The 26,588-nt window shown below is 36.9% G+C and overlaps 1 protein-coding gene across 1 annotated transcript in view; it reads left to right on the plus strand.

Annotated features, from left to right (window-relative positions):
• The window catches only part of LOC150088452 (WD repeat-containing protein 27-like), a 316,886-nt gene extending 293,651 nt beyond the window's left edge, over positions 1–23,235 (plus strand). The window contains exons 23-24 of the mRNA XM_090370163.1: positions 148–246; positions 23,170–23,235. Of these exons, the coding sequence (XP_090226289.1) occupies positions 148–246; positions 23,170–23,223 (153 nt within the window). The 3' untranslated portion in view covers positions 23,224–23,235. The remainder of the gene's footprint in view (positions 1–147; positions 247–23,169) is intronic.
• Positions 23,236–26,588: the final 3,353 nt, after the last annotated feature.

Consider the following 26,588-nt stretch of genomic DNA (forward strand, 5'->3'; position numbering starts at 1 on the left):
TAGGTCAACCTCCAAAGAAATGTATTTAATTACGAATATCTTTAATATGGTAAAATTTTGAAACCTAAACTGTACTTTATAAATAATTTAATTTTCATTAGTAAATATTTATTACAAGAATAATAATAATTACTTTTGTTTCTGTAGGTATACATCTATGATATAAGAGCTGCAAGTTACCTTCATAGAGTAATAGAACACAGTAGTGCTATTTCACAAGTTTGTTTTTCTCTTAGAAAACCACAAGTATGTTATTTGTTCTTTTCTAAAGTTATTTTTAATTTAAAACATTTTCATAAAGTGCAATTAGACTGCAATATTTCTTTGCATTTACATCTTTAGAAACATAATAATATTCAAGAAAAGATGAAAAGCAGGAGGACTTCCTTGTCCTCTTTTGTATTTTTGAGACCAAAATGGTTTAAACTGCCCAGTTTAGTGCTCACAGCAGAACACACTTCATGTTACCATGAGTTGCCTTGGTATTGCACTTCTTTTGAACAAATAACATGGGCGCCTCAGTAGCCAGGTGGGAAGGAGCAGCAGTGCGTAGCACACGCTTCTTGATTAGACCGGGGTTCGAGCCCGTCACCACCAAATACGGAGGATGCGGAAAGGTCAGGGAATGACCACCGCATATTCACGGAGCAATATGGCCTTAGTTGCTAATGCTCCTAAAAAAAACCAAAATAACAACAAATAACAATAACAAATAACATTGAAAAAAAATTAATCTGTCATCTGTTTAAAAAATGAGACCATTATTACAGTTTATTCTGGTACTTACTGATATGTCATGTGACAAATGGTCTTTAGTGACAATTTGTTGCCGAAACAATGGTAATGAAGTTCTTCAGGGTGAGCTGCCATGTGGTATGTGAAGTTAAAACATTTTTCTTCATTCATTAAACATATTAAGAGCTAAATTTATTGTGTGTCTTATACACAGATTAACACTCAATTTAAACTTTTAATCAAAATATATTTGGAAAGTTAGCAGCCTGTCCAGGAGTTAGAAATTTAACTTCCCCTCCCTTTCACTTCAAAAGAAGTTTTCATTAATATAAAATGATATTTAATATAATAATTTAAATACTAGATTGGTTAAATATAAAAGTAAAAATGTTTCTTATTCTTATCACAACTTATTGTTTTATCTTAAAGATATAGCTACCACCAAGGGTAAAGGGAAGGAATTTTGGTTTCATAAAAGGAACTACAATGTTCTTAGGCAGTTTTTAATTCCTTTCACTGGAACCAACTGATGACATTACCAATTCCAAATGGAAGATATTCAAGGAGGTAATCATAGAAGCTACTAGGCTTTTAATACCAACAAAGAGATATCATTTGAAGTTTAGAACTAATAGCTTATCAGGTGAACTGATAAGAGATCAGTTATTAGGGAATGTGAAATCCTGCAGTAAGTACAAACAAATCAGTACTCAGATGACTAAGAGGATAAGATGAGATAAGGCAGATTATGAGAAGTCCCTTGAGTAAAAATGCAAAGCAAAGTAGCAAATAATTCTTTTCTTATGTTAATACTAGAAATAAAGGGAAGAACAACATTGGTCCACTAGATATGAATGGCATAACTATTGTTGATCCCATTCAAATTGCTGACAAAATAAATAAATATTTTGCATCTACAATCATACATGAAGAGGTGTTTAGGGACAGAGACACCAGAAATACACCAAATTATTACTGAGAGCTAAATGATTTTGTTATAACTCAGAAGAAAGTGGAAGAAAAATTGCCGAAGCTAAAAGTAAATAAGGCAACTGGGGCTGATAAGGTCTATCCAGTTATATTAAAAAAGCAGCAAAAAAGGTATGCAAACCTTTGACCTTAACTATGAGAGCATTCTTGGATTCAGGGGAAAGCTGTATGGATTATAGATGTGCAAATGTCTCCCCAATTCACAAATGAGATCAAAGGATGAGGTGAGTAATCATAGACCTGTAAGCTTGACTTCTGTTCCAGGGAAAACAGTAGAGTCAGAGGTTAAAAAAAAGTATTGCAGGGTCACCTTAACAAAAGTGGAATTACACCAAAATCACAGCATAGCAAAATCACAGCACCCAGTCTGACCAATACGATTAGCTACTATGACATAGCAAAAAAGTAATCGATGGAAATAATAATTTTGACATCATGTATTTAGATTTCAGAGAAGCTTTTTATACTAGACTACATAAAAGGCTGCTGTACAAATTAGAGCAGTGTGGCATTAGGGGCAAGTTACTGCTATCAGTAAAAGGATAGTTGAGTGGCAAAAGACAGAGGTGGTTATAAATGAACACTGCTCTTCTTGGGCTAATGCTATTAGGAGTCCCTTGCAGTTCATTGCTGGGCTGCTTACTGTTTGCAATATTTATTAAAAATATTGATGAAGGCATACCAAGCTTATTGTTTAAATTTGCAGATGATACAAAGGTTGGCAGGGTGGTTAATGACGGGAATAAAGGATTGCTACTGCAGCAAGACTTAGAAAAATTTGGCAGAGGGGGATGAGAAGTGACAATTGAGGTTTAACATTGGTAAATCCAGGGTTCTGCAGCAGTAATCCCAGAATAACATACCAACTGTGGTACCATACTCAAGGTAGTAGAGAACAAAAGAGACAGGGATGATTGTACAGTCTAACATGAAGATCTCTGAGCAGTGCAGATAGACTGCGAGAATAAATTAATGATATACAGGAATTTTTCCAGCAGGTACAAGGAGGTGATTATTCCATTATATAAGGCAATGATTAGGCCACATCTTGAGTACTGCATACAGATCTGTAGGTCTCATTTTAAGAAAGATGTAGATCTCTTGGAATGAGAGCAGAAAAGAGCAGTCTGATTAATCAAAAACACAAAAAGATACTCTTTATCACAGAAGACTTCAGTTCTGCAAATTGTATCACTTGGAAACTATAAAATTTTTTCTTTCAGGTAGAGAGTAATTAATTGTTGGAACATCTGGTGGTGTTGTGGAAGTGGGTAGTTTGAATAAATTTAAGTTAGAATTACATATATTATTAGAGGGGGTGGGCAGAGATAGGTAAATTTTTTTTTTTTTTTTTTTTTTTATGCTCTATAAGCTTGCTTGCTTGCTTGCCTCATTTGCCATTACTATTAGTAACAATAACAATCTTATTGTAAATATTGTATCCAACTCTGTTTCCACAGCTTTTGATTTTAAATGATTTTATGTAACATTTATATAAAGATAAAGCTGAACTATTAGCATCCTCTGTTTTTTCTCTAATTCCTGCATTGACATTCATTACATATTTTGCTAACTATACTGAATAATATCACATTCATTTACTTTCTTTAATTTTGTGAATCTTGACCAATCTTGGTACTAGCATGTCTTATAGTTCTGATGACGTTTCTTAAAATTTCTATTCTGGGTTGGCTTTATAAGCTTTCTTATTACAGATTTTCCTTTATTGCATGGAAATTGATCCACATTTAAGATACTACAAAAAGGGAAGATGAATTTTTCCCATCTGGTGTTCATCCTGTAGTTCTTCCTCCAGTCCTTTTGTAAATAAGAATTCTCTTAATCCCTAACATTTATGTTTTCTTGAAACATTCCTTCTGATTAATGATAATCAATATACATATAAAAAGGCTGTTTAAGCATGGGTATTCAATCTCCATCATTTCTACTACCCAGGTAGTATTCATGCATCATTTTATTATATCTCATATTGTGAATACCTTCACAATGAGTTGCCTGGGTATTGCACTACTTCGAATAAGTAACGCTTCCCTGGTAGATGAGACTACTGTTACTTATTCTCAGATGGGCACCACCACCACCACCCAGATGGCACCATTTTGAAGCTGGTTGGCTTCATTATCGGTGGGTGGGCAGGTAACCTATTGCAATAGTGACAACCCAGTTATGAAGTATAACTCCACAATATGAGAGATGCTTGATGGTGTGCATGGTTTGCCATCAAGCATCTCTCATATTGCGGAGTTATACTTCATAACTGGGTTGTCATATTGCAAGAGGGTACCTGCCCAACCACCGATAATGAAGCCAACCAGCTTCAAAATGGTGCCATTTGGGTGGTGGTGGTGCCCATCTGAGAATAAGTAACAGTAGTCTCATCTACCAGGGAAGCGTTACTTATTCAAAGTAGTGCAACACCTAGGCAACTCATTGTGAAGGTATTCACAATATGAGATATAATAAAACAATGCATGCATACTACCCGGGTAGTAGAAATGATGGAGATGCATTACCCATGCTTAAACAGCCTTTTCATACTCTTTGACATTTTGTCAAGAAATATATTTAGAATATACATATAATCACAAAGTTTAATACTTCAATGATTTATGACTTTATTTTTTACACAAAAGGGAAAGGAATGACAATAGAATAGAGAAAAATACATTGTGTGTTTTCCAATTTTTCTTTCAGTTGTGTTCCTGTCCGTCAGCAGCACTGCTGTAGGAAAAACCAAAATATGAGATTTCACAGGTGCAGAGAAAGCATGATGCGTTTTGGTATGAAGAAACTTAGTCAGCAATACAATTGCAGGAAAAGTTTCATGCACATTACACATACTAGGAAATTTCCTGGCAGATCCCATTTGTACAGAAATTTTTTGCATACTGGGTGTGTTATATGGTGCATGTTACAAAAATCAGCAGAGCTGCTGCTGTGAGATTGAAACAAATAAAACAGGCATATATCCAAACTTTGAAAAAGTTCACTTATTATGCAATTTGTGAGCTGTCTTGTATTTGGTTGTATATGTGTCTACAACCAAACCCAACAAATTTGAAGTGTTCCAAGCAATCATAGTGACAGTAAAAAACATTCTGTGTTGAAACATATATTGGCACTACTAGAAAATGAACACACACACACACACACACACACACACACACACACACACACACACACACACACACACACACACACACACACACCTGAATATCATTTTAATAACAAGTGAACCTTCCATATTAGTGAGAAGCCCTAATAATATCTGCAAAAACTGCATAGCAGCCTTAAAGTTGATTTATTCTGTTCATTGGAATCAAAGTTCACGGACTTCCTTTTTTAGTGAAAAGCCAGTTACAAGTGTTTTGTAATTGGATTTGCTCAAGAACTTTATTATCACAAATCAGTAACACTTATTTGGAAGGGTGAATCATTTTTTAACAAGATGGCATCCCCATTACTTGCTACAAGTGAGAAATTGTCTAAATTAACAATTCCCAGTTTCTAGAGCATTTGCAATGGCCTCCTCATTGAAACTTAACTCCACTCATTTTCAGATTTAACCCTTCATTAATAGCATTAGTAGAGGCATACGATGCGAGAAAGAAAGCTTATATAGCATCAGCTAAAAACAACCTTCCTATTTCACTCATCAGTTCACTCCAAAAGTTTGTCTACTTCAGCCTTGAATTTATTTCGGCCGTCAACTTTCACAACAACATTTGATAGGTGGAATAAGACCAGGGTATGTCTGCCGGGGGCAAAAGTTGATAGCATTGTAGAGCAAATAGATATCATCTTTTAAGGTCACAAAAGGTGATATTTTTGTATATGTTGGAACTAATGATATTAAGAGTAAGAGATCTGCAGATTTACTCAACAAGTACAGGTCAATGTTGAAACAAAGTCGCGAATTAGGGTTGAATGTGAAAGTGTCCGGACACAATACAAGGGAGTATATGATGAGAGTCTTGTCGATCAATTCGGCCCTGGAGAGATTGTGCAAGGCTCAAGGGGTAGAATTTTTTTCAGCCTGGTCTGTGACAGGAGAGACTGCTTCTACAGGGACGGGGTACACTTAAATAAGAAGGGTGCAAGAATATTTTCTGATGCTATGGAGACAGTGTTAATAGTGGCCAAAGGCAGAAGCAAAAGTGATTCTTGCACTGCTTCTATTAGAATAAGCAGCAGCCTGGAAAGCAAGGTAATGGAGATTTCCAGGACTGTTGGGAGTCATAATGAAACAAGTAAATACATGGGCCGTGTTAGAGTAACAAAGAGTAGGAACAGGTGCATGTATACTTGCATGTACACAGTGCGAGGAGTATAGTTAATAAATTTTATGAGCTTGAAATGCTAGTCAAGACATCAAAAGCAGGTATTGTTGGGATATCAGAGACATGGTGTCACACAGACATAAGCAGTGCAGAATTAGAACTTGGGGAGTACAATGTGTACAGAAAGGATAGACAGGACAGGAAGGGAGGAGGGGTTATGCTGTTAGGTAAGTAACACATAAAATCTAAGGAAGTGCATTCAATTGATGTTGGCAGACAATGCAATGCTGGGTCTGTTTGGTGTGAAATAAGCACTGGAAAAGGAAAAATGAGAGTAGGTGTGTGTTATAGGCCTAATGAATCTGATGAGTACAATGAGCAGGAGTGCAGAGAAATAGTGGGCCAGTAAATCAGAATGTCTTATAATGGGGGATTTTAACTTTCCAGATATTGACTGGGAATTGTGGGTTGGTTACACACACACTAACAAAACTTTGGTGGATTTATTGGATGACTGTTTTCTACAGCAACATGTTCAAGAGGCAACCAGAGGGAATAATACTCTTGATCTGATTATCAGCAGTGATTATTCATGCATTAAGAATTTGCAGGTAAAGGAACCACTGGGGTGACAGTGATCACAATGTACTGATATGGGAATTACTTAAAGATGTAACTACCATCAAGGCTAAAGGGAAGGGCTTTTGTAAAGGTGACTACAGAGGTCTCAGACAGTTTTTAAATTCTGTACAGTGGGATCAACTGATAATGTTACCAATGTTGAATTCTAAATGGGAAGCCTTCGGGGACTTAATTTTGGAGGCTACTAGGCTTTTCATTCCAACTAAGAAATACTGTTCGAGGTTTAGGCCTAAATTGATGTCATATGAATTAATGAGGCTCGTGGCAGAGAAGAAAAATGTATGGGATGCATATAAAGTATCAGGTGACACAGAAGCCTATGGCAGGTATAAACTAGTCTGTAATCAAGTCACAAAGGAGGTTAGGCAGGCGAAGGCAGATTACGAGAAATCTTTGGCAAAGGATGCAAAGAAAAACAGCAAAGAGTTCTTTACTTATGTAAACTCTAGAAGGAAAGGGATGAATCAGTTTGGACCACTTAACATTTAACATAGATGGGTTGACTATTGATGATCATGCTCAGGTAGCTGATAGACTGAATGAGTATTTTGCATCTACATTCACCCATGAGGAGTTATTCAATGAGGGGAGTGCCAGAAGTTTATCAAACTCTAACAGGGAGCTAAGTGATTTTGTAATAACTGAGAGCAAAGTGGAGGAGAAATTGTTGAAGTTAAACATAAGGAAGACACCTGGAGTGGACAGGATCTATCCAGTTGTATTAAAGGAGGCAGCAAAGGAAGTAAGCAAACCCTTAGCCATAATTATGAGAGCTTCCTTGAACTCAGGTAAGGTCCCCATGTACTGGAGGTGTGCAAATGTATCACCAATTCACAAAGGGGGTTCTAAAAGTGACACAAGTAACTACAGACCTGTTAGTTTAACTTGTGTTCCCGGGAAAATAATGGAATCACTGGTTAAAGAAGCATTGCAGGATCACCTAGACAAGACTGCAGTAATAGTTAAGACACAGCATGTGTTTGTTAAAGGGAGGTCTTGTCTGACCGATTTGATTGGATACTGTGATGTGTTCACAAAGGAACTGAATGCCAAAAATAATTCTCATATCATATACTTAGATTTCAGGAAAGCTTTTGATACTGTTGCACATGGAAGACTTCTGTACAAATTGGAGAGGTATGGCATTAAGGGTAAGTTGCTACAATGGATAAAGGGATGGTTGAGTGGGAGATGACAGAGAGTGGTAATCAATGGACACTGCTCTTCGTGGACAAATGTTATTAGTGGAGTTTCCCCGGGTTCGGTGTTGGGCCCATTGTTGTTTTGTTTATTTATCAGTGATATTGATGAAGGTATGTCAGGTTTAATGTCCAAGTTTGCAGACAATACAAAGGTTGGCAGGGTTGTTAACAACAGTAAAGACAGTATGCTACTCCAACTGGATCTAAATAAGTTGGGAAAATGGGGTGAGAAGTGGCAACTGAAGTTTAACATTGACAAATGTAAAGTATTGCATATGGGTAGCAATAACCGAAGAGAAACGTACCAACTGTGTGGTACTACACTCATGGAAGTAGAAAGTGAAAAAGACCTGGGGCTAATTGTGCAGTCAAATATGAAGTTTGCTGAGCAGTGCAGATGGGCTGCCAGAGCAGGTCATGGAGTCTTGTCGATGATATATAGGAATTTTGCTAGCAGGAACAGGGAAGTGATTATCCCATTATTCAAGGCAATGGTCAGGACACACCTAGAGTACTGTGTACAGGTCTCTAGTACAAAGAAGGGCAACAATATTGGTGAGGGGAACAAAGGGGTGCTCTTACCAAGCAAGGCTTTAGTTCTGCAAATTGCAGCACCTGGTGAGTAGGCACCTGCGAGGTGATCTGATTGAGGCCTTGAATGGGTTCAGCAAGCTGAATGATGATGGGATTCTTCGTATTGCTCAGACTAAGATCCTTAGGGGGTCACAGTTTCAAATTGAGGAAAGATAGTTGTAGAATAGATGTGCAGAAATTTGCCTTTAGCCAGCGAGTAGTTGATTGGTGGAACAGGCTTCCATCTTTTGTTGTGGAAGCTAATAGCCTAAATAAATTTAAGGCTGAGCTTGACAGGCATTTGGAACAAATGGAGGGGTGAAATGGGAGGGTTTTTTTTTTTTTTTTTTTGGCTGATGCTGCATAAGCTTGCTTTCTTGTATCTTCATCATCATCATCATCATCATCAGCCATTTTCAATCCACTGCAGGATGAAGGCCTCTCCAGCAACTTTCCATTTCTTTCTGTTTTGAGCACTGGCCATCCATTTACTACTCAAAAACTCATGAATTTCATCTATCCATCTCCGCCTTTGTCTTCCAGGTTTTCTTCTAGCTCCTCTTGGGTACCATTCTGTTATTTTCTTAGTCCATCTGTCATCATGTCTTCGAGCTATGTGTCCTGCCCAAGACCATTTTAGTTCTTTAGTTTTGATAAGAATGTCCTTTACTTGAGTTTGCTGCCTAATCCATGTGTTTCTCTTCTTATCTAACAGTCTGATTCCCAATATAATTTGTTCCATTTTTTGCTGTGTAGTTCTTAGCTTCTCTTCCATTCTTTTGGTGAGTGCCCAAGTTTCACTTCCATAAGTCATGGTGGGGAGTATACATTGATTCATTATTTTACGTTTCAGACAAACTGGGATATTGCTCTTCAGTATGTGACTATATTTCCTGAATGCTATCCATCCAAAATTTATTCTTCTCTTGACTTCCAGCCATTTATCATTATTACAGCTAATAACTTGTCCCAGATAAGTATATGACTCCACCTTTTCAATTACTGCTCCTTCAATCATTATTTCCCTTTCCGTGGCATACTTGTTCATCATTACTTTTGTTTTAGCCATATTCATCTTTAGTCCAAAATCCTTACTAACTGTGCATAACTGATTAAGATTTTTCTGTAATTCTTTGGGATCGTGGCTTATGACCACAATGTCATCTGCAAATCATAAATGGTTTAGTACTCTCCATTCACATTGACTCCTTTCTGTGAGCAGTCTAATCTTCTGAAACTTCCTGAAGAGCAACAGTAAACAGCTTCGGAGATATTGTCTCCTTGTCGAACTCCTTTCTCGATTTTAAATTTGCTACTGTCTTTGTCTAGTCTAATAAAGGATGTAGCACTCTCATATATTTTCTTCAAAATCATAATATATGGGGTATCTATGCCTTGTCTTTCCAGTGCCCGAAACATTGCCTTATGCTGTATGGAGTCAAATGCCTTTTCATAATCCACAAATGCCAGGCATAATGGTGTTTTATATTCATTTGCTTTCTCCATTAGCTGTGATATTACGTGAAGGTGATCCATAGTTGAGAATCCTGTCCTAAAGCCAGCTTGCTCTTTCGGTTGATTCTCATCAAGTATTCTTTCTAATCTGTTAGTAATGACCCTTGTGAACAACTTGTAGATATGGGATAACAAGCTAATTGGTCTATAATTTCTAATTTCTGATTTATCTCCTTTCTTATGCAGCAAAACTATGATTGCATTATTCCACTACTTAGGCGTCACACCTTTTCTAATGCACTTTGTGAAGAGCCTTGCTAATTTTTGTGTTTTGTCTCTTGCTCCCAATTTTAACAACTCTACAGTAACTTCATCTTCCCCCGGGGCTTTCCGATTCTTCATTTTCTTCAATGCATGTTCTACCTCATCAGGAAGAATATCGGGTATGTCGTATGTGTTGCTACTTTGCAATCCATCTTCCCCACTGCTGGTATCATTCCCTCGCTCCTTATATAATTCTCTATAGTAGTCTTCTGCTATTTGAATTATGCCTTCTCTGCTGTTTATAAGTACACCATCGCTATTCTTCAGTTTCAGTATCATTTGTCTTTCTGTATTACTGCTCATGGCTGCTGATTTAAATCCTTTGTTTTCCCTTAATGCTTGTTCTACTTTTCTTGTGTTAAATCTTCTTATGTCCTCTCTAAGTCTCTTTCTAATGGCTTTGCATAACTCAGTATATTCAATTTTCTCCCTGTCAGTGTTTTTCTTGCTCTTCATTTGTCGTCTTTGGTTCATCATGACAAGTGTTTCTTGACTAATTTTTTCTTCTTTGGATTTCTGTTTCCCTATAGGTTTCTTGGGCTTTATCACTTTCAGAAAGTTGTAATATTCCTCGTCGATATCTTGGTCCTGAGCAGTCTGCAGAAGCTCAAACTTGTTCTTAAGTTCCAGTACATACTGCTTTTTCTCCTCCTCTCTGTTATTTCAAAGACCTTTGTATTATTTACTCGAGTCAGTTTTTTCCTTTCCTTTCCTTTCCTACATCTACATCAAGTGTACATCTTACCATTCTGTGATCACTTCCAACATTTACCTTATTCAGGACGGTAACATCATTCACAATATATCTTCTGTTAGTGAGGATGAAGTCGATTTCATTAGTTGTTAATCCATTTGAACTCTTCCATGTCCACTTTCTGTTCACCCTTTTCTTGAAAAATGTGTTCATTACTGATATTCCTTGAGATTCTGCAAATTCCACAAGTCTTTCACCTCTTTTATTTCTTTCACCAATTCCAAAATTTCCTATAGTTCCTCTTTCTGCGCTGTTTTGCCTTTTTCCAACCTTAGCATTGAAGTCCCCCATAATAATAGTTTAGTGGGTTTTCTGCTCATCTAGAAGACTCTCAATTTCAGTGTACATTTCTTCAACCTCTTCATCATCATGGCTCGATGTTGGTGCATAAATCATTATAATCTTTAGCTTGTACCTCTTAGAAATCTTGAGTATTAGTCTTGACACCCTTGGTGATGTACTTTTGAATTCCAAAATGTTGTTTTTAAAATCTTTATGGACCAGAAACCCAACTCCACCTTCACTCCTTTCACTGTTTCCATTGGTGTACGGCAGATTTCCACTTGATAAATTTATAAGTGATTCATTTCTTCTTCTTGTTTCAGCCAAACCGATGATATTCCAATTCACATTTTCTAATTCCTTTTCCAGCTCTAATATCCTGTCTTCACTGATGAGTGATCGTACGTTATAACAGGCCAAGTTCAATTTCCGTGCATGGCAGCCTGGTCGTACCCAGAGATTCTTAGCACCCTCTGCTTCCACTCTGATCCTCTCGCTGCCGTAAGAGGGAGAGTGAAAGCTGCTGGGGACTGAGGGCCATTTGTATTGTTGTGCTCTCATTGCTGGAGGGTTTGGTCTTTTCCTCTTCACGCTGACCAGGCGTCTTGAAGAGAACCACTCTACACGTTCGTTGCCACCTAAGTGACGTAACAGGGCTTACCATCGAGAAGGTGTGCATGAGTGGATTTTAGGGAGGCAGGCCAACCGGACTTCTCCTAAATCTTCTGTAATAGAGAGATATTGGATCCATCAGTGTTTTAGGCTGAGTGTCTGATAACACACAGGATACTTGTTCCCCTCTAAGCCCCTTGTATCTTATGCCTCTACTAATGCTAATGCTAACACTAACAGATGGAAGTTTGTTCCAGCAATCAACCACCCGCTGGCTAAACACAAATTTCTGCACATCTAATCTACAATTGTCTTTCATCAATTTGAATTTATGCCCCCTCAGGTGCGGAATCTGAGGAAGAGGAGGAATCCTGTCTGTTCCCCCCCCTCTCCTTTGTAAATTGGGGATACATTTGCACATCTCCAGTCTGTGGAGACCTCCCTTGAGTCCAAGGGTGCCCTCATAATCATGGTTAAGGGCCTGGTTACTTCTTTTGCTGCTGCCTTTAATATAACTGGATAGATCCCATCCATCCTAGGTTCCTTACTTGCCTTTCTTATGTTTAACTTCAGCAATTTCTCCTCCACTTTGATTTCAGTTATTACAAAATCATTTAACTCCCTGTTAGAATTTGATAAGCTTCTGGCCTCCACTTCCCTACAGAATTCCTCACATGTGAATATAGATGCAAACTCATTCAGCTTGTCAGCTGTCTGAGTAGAATCATCAACAGTCGAACCATCAGTATCAAATGGACCAATCTGATTCATCCCTTCCTTCTAGAGTTTACATAAGTAAAGAAGTCTTTACTGTTTTTCTTTGCATCCTTTGTCAAAGATTTCTCCCAATCTGCCTTCGCTTGCCTAACCTCCTTTGTGACTTTATTACAGACTATCTTATATCTACCATAGGCATCTGTGTCTCCTGACAATTTATAACATCCCATGCATTTTTCTTCTCTGCCATGAGTCTCATTAATTCATCTGACATCCATTTAGGCTTAAATCTTGAGCAGTATTTCTTAGTTAGTGTGAAAAGCCTGGTAGCTGTCAAGATTAATTCCTTGAATGCTTCCCATTTAGAATTTGCTATTGGTAATATCATCATTTGGTCCCACTGTATAGAATTTAAAAACTGTCTGAGACCACTGTAGTCACCTTTACAAAAGCAAAAACCCTTTCCTTTACCCCTGATGCACATCTTTGAGTAAATCCCAGATCAGTGCACTGCCTCCTAGTAGTTCCTTTATCTGTAAATTCTTAATGCATGAATAATCACTGCCGATAATCAGATCAAGAGTGTTACTCCCTCTTGTTGCCTCTCTAACACGCTGCTGTAGAAAACAGTCATCCAGTATATCCACAAAAGCCTTGCAAGTGTGTGAGTGACCAACCCACAAGTTCCAGTGTATATCTGGGTAGTTAAAATCCCCCATTATATGACAATCTGATTTACTGGTCCACTCTATTTCTGTGTACAGCTTCATTGTACTATCATCAATCTTCTCATTAAATATTTCAATCTCCTCATTATAAACCTAGCCCTATTCATTTTCCCTCTCTTTGGATTTTCATCAGTGATGCAATTTATCACTCAACATTATCACATCTATCAATGAGCTGAAAGCAACAAGAATTACTATGACTATCACCCAAGTAACTCCTAATATGCTCCATGAAGTGTAGAAATAAAATTGAGTTTTGTTGGGTGCCACATCACCTCTGGTGCATACATTGAGTATCTGAAAACCATCTTTCTGTGCATAGTTATGGCTAGGTTTGCTACTTAGTGCATTATTCTTACATTGTAGAGGCACTTCACAAGTTGTGTCGATATTGCACTACTCAAGATAAAAAGGAACTGCTCCGATGGAGAGGTATATAGCTTTTAAATTCCATTACCCTGACTCAGGTTTTAACCAAATTGTATGCTACTACCATGCTTTTAACCTGGTCTGGGTAGCAGAATATGCTGTAAATAAAAAGCAAAGCATAGCCATTTACAGAAAGAAGTTATCCCCAACATGTACAATAACTTTGTATAGCTTTTATAGCTTGCCGCTTTTTACCTAGACTTAACTGTGTATCTGAAAACTTGATGTGTTTTTCTTTCATTTGAAAAATAAAGTTGTTATAAATGTTTGAAGTTGCAAAGCTACTTTGTAATTACTTTTTATGTTTTTTACTGCTTTTAGTCCACCTGGGTCTTCTAGTTAATGTCCTTCATCTGGACAAATTTCCCAGAAAGGTTTAAAAAGTCAGTTGCCTTCGACATTTCAGAAAGGTTTGATTATATTTTGAGAAAAATCTTTATTTAAAATTTTTATTTAGAAGTTTTTATTTGAAAAGTTCCCATTCTGAAGTTCACCTTCTGCCTTTTGCAATTAGATGATTAGTTTCCTCTCTTATTGTTGGAGTACATCAGTATTTCTTGTATATACAGGGTGTTTCAAAAGTGATGGTCAATAATTTGAAGGTGAACTGTACGGACTACAATATGCAAAAAATCCTAATAAACATGGGTCCTTAAGTGAATTGTTTTCGAGAATTGCACATTTCTAGTTGAGATCCACCACTGACAAGGTGCAAGTACAAGGTGAACTGTACGGATTTGGGATCCACCACTGACTTGTTTGTTTAGATTAGGTTATGCTCATTCTTTCTCTTTCCCCTCTCTCAATGCTCTGAGACATAGCAGGCATACTAGTACTTGTCAAAGGATATAGTCAACATTAAAAGAAGCTACAGCAACTAAGAATATGTGGACATGCACTTCAGGTATGGTAAAGCCAATGGCAGTGCACTCGAGGCTGCACATTTGTACGAAGCATTTTCCCGCTGAAGGCAGCCCAACAGGGGCACATTCATCAGGGTATCAATGCCTTAGAGAACATGGGCACTTCGCACATGGAGTATGAGCAGGTATGCACAGAAGCATAACACCTGATGTTGAGGAAGGGTGTTAGAAAGAATAGAACAAAATCCAGGAATTTCGACAAGGAGGGTTGCTCTGCAAGAGCATGTACTGAGTCATAGCAATGTGTGGCAAATATTACATCACCAATTACTGTACCCCTACCATATCCAGCGTGTACAAGGTCTCAGTAATACAGACTACCCTCCCAGAGTGAACTTCTGCCAGTGGATGCAACAACAGTGTGTCCCGAACTCCCAATTTTTAAACATTTTGTTCACTGACAAAGCTGGGTTTACTTGTGATGGTATTTTTAACTTTCATAACTGTCACATTTGGTCCGACGAAAATCCTAATGCAATTCATGAGTCACGACATCAGCAATGTTTCTCATTGAATGTCTGGGCAGGACTACTAAGAGACTGTCTAATTGGACCACACTTTCTGCCAAACAGGCTAACAGGAGAGCTGTACCTTCAGTTCCTGCAGAATGTTCTTCCAGACCTTCTTGATGATGATAATGTTCCATTTCAGCAACGCCAGAACATGTGGTTTATGCATGATGGTGCACCAGCACATTTTGCTCGAGTTATGACTCGGTATCTAACTAGAAAGTATAGTCAACAGTGGATATGTAGAGGTGGGTCTGTAATGTGGCCTCCCAGATCACCAGACTTAAATCCTATGGATTTTTGTATCTGGGGTTATGTAAAAAGCTTGGTGTACACTTTTGATATTAACACAGTTGAGGAATTGCAGCATTGGGTTGAAGGAGCCTTTCAGCAAATCAGAAATGACCCAGAATGCCTGAGAGGATTCGCAGTTCAATGCAGAGAAGGCTACAAAGCTGCATATGGATGCAAGGACAGCATTTTGAACACCTTTTGTAACATCTGTAAAATCCCGTAGTGTTGAAACCAAAAATTAAAAATGTATTATCTTATGTTTAATAAAACCACCCTTAGCAAAGGATTTCACAGCTTTTTGCTAAACTAGTGCTCCTATAGTCAGTGGTGGATCTTAACAGAAAATGTGCATTATCTTGAAAATGGTCATCTGTGGCCCAATGTTCACTGGGACTTTTTTGCTTATTTTAGTTTGTACTTTTCACCTTTAAATTATTGACCATCATTTTTGAAACACCCTGTATATCAGTGGCTTTCTTTCATGACCTGCAAATCCCATTCACATTTTTGTTTGTGATAGTATGATACGCTCATTTTTCTTGTTTGACAAACCATGATCTATACAAGTTTATGGAATATTATCTACTAACACCATAATTTCTGATCAGTGAGGCCTTAGGCAGGAAGGGGGTCCAGCTAGTTAGTTTGACATGCTTGTTAAAGAGCACAAGACAAGCCCATTCATGACGCATAGTGGCTAAACTTTAGCTGCCATATTTTAGACCGTACTTGCAGTTGGTCCAAATCCTTCCAAAGCAACATAGCCTATTTCTGGTCACTAATCAACCACCCAAACCTTAAGTTGTCAGCAAACTTTTACATCTACCCTGTATTCCCTCATCGACATCATTTAGGAAGATAAGTAAGTAAATAAATAAGAGAGGTCTGTGCACTGATCCCTGAGGGTCCCCAGTTGCTGCTCCAGTTCACTCTAATGAATACACATTTTTGACCATCACTGTCTCGTGTCCTTCAACCAACTCCTAATCCACTGATGGATTTTAGGAAAGCAAGCATATGCAGGATCAGCAAAAAAAAAAAAAAAAACTCACTTCATCTATCCTTCCCTGCTAATAATTTGTTTTATTCTTCCTTAAATTATTTAAACTAACTACACCCCCAACACCAGACAGAAGTTTGTTCCAATAATCAATTGCTGGCTGAAGAAAATTTTTGCATATCTATCCTACACCCATTCTTTTTAAATTTATGTTCCCTTGTGTGTGTTGTCTTTAGAACACTTAGCTCAAAAAACAGTAAGTATGCCATCAGCATTTAGTTTACTCAGTCCAGTTTAAAGCCTTAAACACTTAATAAGGTCAGTTACAGGTACCTAGTTTCCAAGCACTGCAGTTTACAGAAGAGCAGTCTTTCATTGTTAGAGTATCCTTTTGGGTCCTTGACTAATCCGATTGCTATTTTCTGCACTTGATCCAGGAGATCCACATCATTCTTAAAATGAGGCTTCCGGACCTGTATATGGTACTCAAGGTGTGGCCTACCCATTGTCTTATATGATGGGATAATCACCTCCTTGACCCTTCTGGCAAAATTCTTGTATATTCAAGACAGAACCTGATCAGCTGTCCTAGCAGCCTGACTGTGTTATGAGTTTGGTCTCTATTGTTCTCCACCTTGAGTGTGTTACCACCCAGTGGGTAAGTTAAACCTCAATTGCCACTTCTTGGCACATCTGTCCTATTTTTCTAGATCTTGTTGCAGTAGTATGCATTGATTTCTTTCATTAACCACTCTGTCAACCTTTGTATCATCTGTAAACTTAGACATTAAGCTTGACATGCTTTCATCAGTATTGTTAATAAATATTGAAAAACATAAGGGAATCAGCATTGAACCCTGAGGGACCCCACTAATAACATTAGTCCAAATAGAACAGTGATTATTTATAACCACCTCTGTCTTCAACCACTCAATAATCCCTTAATCCATAGCAGTAACTTTTCTCAATGCCACAATTTGTAAGAGCAGTCTTTCACATGGAACAGTGTCAAAAGCTTTACTTCTCTGTTATTCTGACTTAATTTAGGCATTAACCTCTTAGGAGGAACTGTATCAAAAGCCCTATTAAAATCAAGATATATATAATGCCAAGGTTGTTTCTTGCATCCAACTGCTTTATAATCATCATAGTAATTTACCAGATTAGTAAAGTAAGATATTCCTTTCGTGAAACTATGTGGAGACACTTTTTGTATACTATTCTATTGATACACTGGCACAACTACTCGATTAGAAGAGTTTACAAATAATCTCAGTACCCTAGTGGATTTGGTACCTACCCAGAGAACATGCAGATCCAAGTTTGAAACTCCCCATAATATAAAACCTTTAGGCCACTTATCTCAGTGTTCAAGCACTCATGTTTATTTTCAAAATAATTAATTGCAAACTTCTCTGACCTAGTGTCCATGCCAGAGCATAAGCAGGTAAACTTTTGGCATCTTTTTTTCTTTTTTAATCATTTCGACAATCATTAACCACATTTAACAGAAACACGGGCCACTGGAACCACAGTCCACTTAAACATGTGCACCTCTGCATTCTCATGCTTGACCATTTGGCTGCTTCCATACTGTATCTTTAATTATAGATTCCATAATCTTACCTATCAGAGAAGTTAAACTCATTGATCTATAATTGGCTGTCACTTCACTTCTTTGGCTCTTTTATTATGAACTGGGGAGACATTGACACTTCACCACTCCAAGAGAATGATTCCTAAATCTGATGATGATTGGACAAACAACTTGTATGATTGAGGCCCGCTAATATTCATAAAATCTGACAAATGCTAACTTATTGTGATGTTTTTCTCTTGTAGAGGATCTACACTGTGCTGCCACTTTATTAGGTACACCTACCTAGTAGTGTGTTGAGCCTCCTTTAGCCTTCAAAACAGCCTGAATTCTTCTAGGCATGGATTGAACAAGATGCTGAAAACGTTGCCCAGGAATGGAGTATCATGCAGACATGAGTGTGTCGTGCAGTTCCTTGACATTCGACAGAGGTGTAGGCCTGCAGCGAACAGCCCTTTCCAGTTCATCCCAAAGATGTTAAATAGAATTGAGATCCGCATACTGAGTGGGCCACTATAGCAAAGAAAAGTCATTGTCATGTTCCTGGAACCATTCCATAGTGATCTGGGCTTTCTGCACTTGTGCATTATCCTGCTGGAAGTAACCATCTGACTGAGGATAAACTGTCAACATGAACAGATGCACTTGGTCAGCAATGATGTTTAGGTACAATGTGGCATTCAGATGTGAATCTATGGGTATCAATGGACCTAACATGTGCCAAGAAAACATTCCCCACACCATAATACTGCCCCCACCACCTTGCACAGTAGTCATCAGATATGACGGGTCCATGGATTCATGTTGTTTTCACCAAATTCCAAGTCTTCCATCAACATGATGCACCAGGATCTTTGACTCATCAGACCCAGCAACTGTTTTCCAATCCTCGATAGTCCAGTGCTGGTGTTGCTGTGCCCACAGGAAGCGTGTTCTCTTGTTCTTCATTGATAACAAAGATATGCTATGTGGCTGTCGGCTGTTGTAGCCCATTCATGACAAAGTGCAACTAGAGGTCCGTTGCAATATTTTGTTCTCTGCACCAAGGTTGTATTCTGACATGATGTGCGACATTGTGGCCCGTCTGTTTGCTTGCACAATTCCAGCCATCCTCCTCTGACCTCTCTCATCAACAAGCGATTTTCTTCCACAGTAGTGCTGTTGAGAGGATGTTTTCTGTTCGTTGCACCATTCTTGATACACCCTTGACACTGTGGTGCATGAAAAGTTCAGGAGAACTGCCGTTTCAGAGATGCTTTGCCCAGCATGTTTTGCACTTACTATCATCCACGTTCGAAGTCCATTAGATCACTCCTTTTCCCCATTCTTGCTCTGGTTTGTACACTTAACTGATACTAGAAAGGTTGTTCTGCTGCATTTATATCCATAACTGTGGCCATGTGACTTGCAGCATTGTGGGACAAACCATTTGTGTGCACCATAGGGGTGTACCTAATAAAGTGTATATGCAGCACAGTGTATATCCTCATTTTCAATTTAATTTTTAAATCAATGGTTTGATTTTAAATGAAATAAAAATAAAATATTAAATAGAATATATAGGATATTAAGAAAGATTATAGAAATATTAGAAATTTTAAGTCAGGAATTCTCTTACCTGGGATTTTTCGGGAATAACCACGTTCAGGTAAGGTATAATTAGAATAGATAGAAATAGTATTGAATGATCTGCCTAAAGATAGATGAAACTTGCAGTTCATCTATCTTTAGGCTTCAAAACAGGACAAAGGAATGAAAGCAAACTTTTACCTTAAATCCATGCATGGCAAATAATTGGAAGTATAAAAGGAGATAAATACCTGAAGCTTGATGGGGGCTTTTTGCTTATAACATCTTCAAAGGGGAAGCAAACACATGTCAAAGGCCATATTTATATGGTCCAGGCATGTTCCATTGTAGTATTCCCTTTTGTTTGTTGAGAACTAGGTCAAAGATATTTGACTCCCATTTGCTTTTTCTAACATGTTTAAATAAATAATGGCCATTTAGCTAATTCAAGAAACTGTTCCCACTATGTGTATTGCATATTCATGATTTCCAATCTATAAGAGGGAACTAGTCATCCTAATCTGAGTACTATCAGAGACTTCCCTATTCTCCCCCATTGGCATTTCTATGTTTTCCACCCACCAAATTAGCAAAAGTGACCTGAACCCTTAGGGCCTCCTCTGTGGCATGATCAAAGACCCTTGAAGCTATATGATATGAGTAAAGACCGTGTTCAACTGAATCCCATCCTTGCAAAATAAATCCCTTCTATTAACTATGGCAGGCAGGGCTATGAAAAACTTCCCCCATAAACAAAATCCCTCAAGTTCCAAGTTAATCCACAAGGCATTCATCATATAGTCCTTCCTGTCACATCTGAGCAGAATTACAGGCATGATAATATTTCAACCCATCTCATAGCATTTTTCAATGTGTCCTTATATTTCTTGACCAAATCATCAGTTAATTTTAATTCCCACATGTGCAACTATACATCAGTTGTGTTACCAACCAGTTATCAGTTCTTAAGGGAACTAACGATTGGTTACAAGCATAATCAGTTTTATGCTTTTGAACAGAACATACCCTGGTTCTGTTCCATCTGTCTCAATTATAGAATACATTCCCATTTTCCCTAAATATTCTACGTAGAGTCACATTAAACACAGTAAAGAGTTAATATCTGCCTAGATGAGCAAGGTGGACAATTTTTAGCATTTTGTAAAAGTAAAATTTAATCAAACACTAAAAAAATTATTGTATGTCTAAATGAACAAGAAAGATACTGCCAGCAATTTAATTAAATTCTACATTCATTAAATTATACATTCGTTTTAAACCCATTTTACAATTTGGTGTATTGCAAAATAGGCTTTGGAATATCTTATTTTAATTGGATTTTAATTGGAATACCTTATATAAATGAAAAGTAATAAAATGTGATAATTGGAACGTTGCTCAGATTAAGTGAGCCAAGAGATTTTGATCCATATTTATTGTACCACCAAATGAATAAGGTTGAAAAGCACTGTTCTCAGCCTCTTCCTGTGGTCAATCTAACTACAACCTGAGCAGAAAAATTTTGTTTCTGTTCAGGCTGTAGAGTTCAACCATATATTTTTCTGTTTATAAAAAAAAAGATGGTTGAACTCATATCTTCTTAAACAAGTTATAGAGACAAAACCAGTATACATGCATACCCTTGTAGATGTTCCTGAGAGAGAGAGAGAGAGAGAGAGAGAGAGAGAGAGAGAGAGAGAGAGAGAGAGAGAGAGAGATGCTTGTGGTCTGATTTTTTTCTCTCAAAAAAGTACTTTTATCACTTTCCCTTTAAGAACTCCTCAGCTTTTTTTTTTTTTTTGGGTTTCCTTGCTCCACAATTAATGAAAATTATTATTGAGAGCATGGTGTCTACAATGATAGATATTAGGAAATACAAAGGTGTTTCTGAAATGTTATTGCTGACACCTTAAAACTGTTAAGAGAATCTGACAATCATAAGAATTAAGTAACACATACCAAAAACCAACTATTATTGTAAATGGGTTTAAACCTGCTATTTAATTATTTATTAAGTGAGGTGAAGCTGTAAACATTTAATTTTTTGATAAGAATCCATTAATATAGCAACTCAAGAATATTAAGTAAAAGTAAGTTACATAACAAAGTAACTCAGAGGAATAAGTTACATAATAACTTTTTTTATGAACTTTCTACAGATCCACAGAATAAGAGAGGCCAAGCCTTGAATACATACCACTTTTGATTTCAGTGAATGGCACAGACAAACCATAATTTAGTTGAGTCCGATTTATGTGAGTGTGTACAGTATATTGCATGCACATACACATTGCCAAAAAAGTCCCTCTGTCCAATAAATTAGTTAATTGTCCCTGGTAGAAAAACTGTTTAATAATATAATAATGACAACATAGTACAAAAGTGTATTATACAAGGGAGAACTATATTTCCATGGCAAATTGTTTTACCAAAAATGGTACTCGTAGTTCATAACTCTAAATCTCTTAGCACACATTGTAGCCAGCATTGTCCATTTGGTTTAACTCTATACTTGGTTAAATGTTCCTCTTCATTCATCTTCTATACTTTACTCTTCTGGTGGTATTGTGGCTATGCCACTTGTCTCATATTTGGTACGATCTGGTTTGAATTCCTGGGTGATTTATTATCATTGGGTACAATGATAATAAATCCCCAGGAAACTGAGGCTTTTCAACCAGCAAAACAAGAAAACTGACCACAGAATACGTAGTTTACAGACAGTGCTGATGTTCCATGTGTTTAATTCCTCTGCCACTTATCCAGGGCACCTATATATCTTTATTTCATTCTTAGGAACAAACTTCCTTTACCTATATTTCTTGAAAATTATGGCTTACAGTTATTCAATATTTATCCATAATACTAGAATGCTATTAGCATTAATAATTAATGCAATTATTTGTTGATGAATGGCATTAATCAAGCCATACAAAAATTAAATACTTTTATGTTCTCTTATGCATCTTATTGCAGATGGAAAAAATATTCCAAGATTTTTATCAAAATCATATTTATATTCAAAGTTTATTGAAATTTTATATGCTAAATATGCTAACAATGAGATTCATATGAAACACAGTGTAGTGATATGTGAAATTATATTTGTATTAAAATAAATATTGATTGTTGAAAACAATTTAATTGAATATTTGTTACAAATAATGGTTTTTAATCATGTTGTTTTGGATCAGATGATAATAAATTACAATAATATAGTAATAATTTGTGATTTAGAGAAGTTCTGTTAGATATGGTCTCACACATTACAATTATAAAGTGCCAGCAGAAGCCGAAGGAAAATGTTTGGACTATTTAGCCAATAATAGTTGAAACAGCACCATATCAGAAACCATTGCAGTAATCTGTGTTTGATATATCATTTTACAACAACAACAACAACAGTAGTAATTTTAGTAATTACATTAATTATTGTACTTCATTATTATAAAGAAACTACACCATTATAAAAAATAATAATAATAAAAAAAAAACCTACTAAATACTTACCACTTTTTTTTTTTTTTTTATAGCTGCTTGTGGCCTCTCTTGATGCCAACTTATATCTCTATGGAAAGAAAGAATAAGCCCAAGTGAAGGAAAACTTTCATTGATGCTATGCCAGTCAAGTGCTGTAATTAATATAAACAATAAAAATATAATAAAAATTTTGATTTGGGAAGTAAAATTCTAAACATTGTCATACTGCTTATTATTAGCAGTTCAAAAATAACCTCCACTTTTATTCTACCTGGACAGCTGAATTGGAACAGCCTCTCACAATTAAGAGAATTTACTTTTCTCCAGTTAGAGACATTAGAGTAGTTAGTGCCACAGTAATGTACACTACTGTCCAAATGTTAAGTTATAACCAATGACCATGAAATGTGATATTAAAAAAATAATACTACTACTGTCCAAATGTTAAGTTATAACCAATAACCATCAAATATGTGATATTAAAAAAAAAAATTTTTTAAATACTTGATGGAATCTTTCAAATTTGGAACCAGGACTAGTGGGTCAATATTCACCTTTACAGATGAGTTGAAATTCATTCTCTTGAAACTGTTCTTGACATGCTTTCATTTGAAAGAATAGGAATGTGCAAAAGAAACCACTGCTGTGGCAGCAAACTGATGGTGAGAGTATACCAAAAAGTATATACTTGATGGAATTCTACCAAATCTCTTGTATTATTATAAGATTCAGTTTTACTGATTTGGAGAAGAAATATGCTCCTATTTTCATTAACCATAATTTCAGTATCATAACTACAAAAAAATGAGAAGCTAGGCCTGTATATTTTTTGTATTTAATAGGGCAGCGGTTCCCAAATTTTTTTGACTCGCGAACCCCTTTCAATGTAATATTTTTTATCGCAAACCACTTTCACATAATATTTTTAATGCGAACCACTAAGCCTATATTCTCTGAAATCGTATAATAATACTGAATTTTTATTATGAAATATTTCCAGTACTATGTTTTTATAAGCGACATTGCATAATAACAAAAATTATTATTAAGTATTATTTATACTTTGTGATGCAGTTATTAATAAGTCCAAACTAGATTTCGAACAGGCTAAGAGTATAAAACTTGCTTTTAGTCCAGATGGTAGCTGAGCATTCTGCTCTCTTGCCAAAGCTATTGGCCGCAATTTTTGCCCATCTCTGTTTCCACCTATGAGAAAACCAGATGGTTCTGTTGTGACATCAGCCAAAGATAAAGCTGACCTGCTAGCATCCTATTTTTCTTCCAACTTATGTACTGATGATCTTGGTAAATCACCTCAAACCATTCCCAGCACACTCCATTCAATACCTCCTGTGGGCTTCCGTCAAAAGGATGTCAGAAGGATTTTGATGAATCTGATGCTAAGAAAACTCCAGGTCCTGATGGTATTTCTCCACTTGTTTTCTAAACCTGCACTCCTGAGCTTACTCCTGTTTTGTGTCATCTTTTTTCACTTTCTTATTCCAAAGGTGTTTTTCCTTCTGCTTGGAAATTTTCTCATATCCAGCCAGTTCCTAAAAAAGAGTGACAAATCCCTTCCATCCAATTATCGTCCCATTGCAATTACTTCTACTCTTTCCAAAGTAATGGAGAAATCAATTAACCACCAACTCTTAAAACTATCTGGAAATCTTTCTTCTGACTAACGATCGCTAGTATGAATTCCGTCAGTGTTGTTCCACTGGTGATAACCTGGCTTATGTTACCCATCTATAGACAAATTCAGTGGAAACGTTTGGTGAAGCTCAAGCCATTTCTCTTGACTTCTGACTGATTCAAAGGCTTTTGGTCGTGTTTGGCATAAAGGTCTTCTGAATAAGCTTCCATCCTATGATTTGCCAGCTATTCTTTTTAACGGGGTATCCAGTTTTCTCTCTAACCGCACATTGCAGGTGGTGATAGACAGCTCTCTGTCTTCTAACTTGTCCACTAGTGCTAGTGTTCCCCAAGGTTCAGTTCTTTCTATCACCCTTTTCCTCATGTATATTAATGACCTTCTTCCATTGGCTGGAAATCCAATCCATAGTTTTGCTGTCAATAGCACATTGAATTCCACCTTCCAATTTGAGAAACCTTGCCCTGCTCAAACAGCTTCAACTTCTTGAGTATCCACTGCCAAATCCTTAAATCCTGATCTTCGGATAATTCTCCAGTGGGGCAAAGATCACTTAATTTCAATCCTTCTAAAACTCAGTCCTGTCTTTTATCTCACAAAAAAGGATTCTTCTGCTCATATGCTTATCTTCAATGACGCTCCAATTTCTAGGCAAGATCTTGGGGATTACCCTGACTTCTAATCTCTCTTGGCATAAAGCACATTACAAATATTGCTTCCTCTGCATCTAATAAACTAAGTTTTCTCTTTCACTCTCAGTGTTACTTTTCTTCCAAACAGTTGTTGACTCTGTAGAAATTGCAAATCCGCCCTACCATGGAATATTGTTCTCACATCTGGGACGGTGCCTCCAAAACCTCTCTCAAGCTTCTAGATTCCATTCAAAAGAGGGCAGTTAGGCTAATTGATGTCTCATCTCTAACAGAGTCTCTCCACTCTCTGTCTCATAGACTCTTTGTTTCTGTTGCATGCCTTTTCTATAGCCAGGTGGGAAGGAGCAGCAGTGCATAGCACGCGCTTCTTGATTAGACCGGGGTTCGAGCCCGTCACCACCAAATACGGAGGATGCGGAAAGGTCAGGGAATGACCACTGCATATCCCGGAGCAATATGGCCTTAGTTGCTAATGCTCCTAAAAACCAAATAACAAATAATAACAGCTTTTTCTACAGATACAATGCACTGTTCTTCTGAATTGGCTTCTATAATTCCTGCTCTCTCTTTCAAAGCAGTTTGAACACGTGCCACAACCAGTCAACATCATTTAGCTGTCCAAGTTCAAACTCACAGAACCAACTTTTCTTCTTCCTCATTTATTCATTCAACTTCTGTTTTCTGGAACCACCTTCCTTCATATGTATTTCCTGAAAATTACAATCTACAGAAGTTCAAGTTTAATGTAAAGAAGAATTTTCTTTCAACTTTTCAACCAATTCACGATACTAAGTACTATAGGTTCTAAAAAAAAAAAGAAAAAAAGTACCTATACATAACAACGATCCTTGAGAATGAAAAAAAAAAAATTAGTATGGAAAACATTTATTTAACATGATATACTGTAAGATAGTACACTAATTATAAGGAATTATGAGAGATGTGGTTTCTTTCTTTGGCAATTTTTACTTTTTATTTAATTTTATTTTACTTTATTGTTTATTATTAGTTATATTTTTTAGTTTACAATAATATAGCTATGTAAATCTAAGCAGACACCATTACAGAATTTTTACTGTGAACCCCCTGGAACACTTTCAAGAACCCCTGGGTGTTCGCAAACCGCTTGTTGGGAACCACTGTAATAGGGAATATGATCACATCA

This window comes from Mastigoproctus giganteus, chromosome 3, assembly GCF_048544385.1.
Source record: "Mastigoproctus giganteus isolate SK-2022 chromosome 3, ASM4854438v1, whole genome shotgun sequence".
NCBI lineage: Eukaryota > Metazoa > Arthropoda > Arachnida > Uropygi > Thelyphonidae > Mastigoproctus > Mastigoproctus giganteus.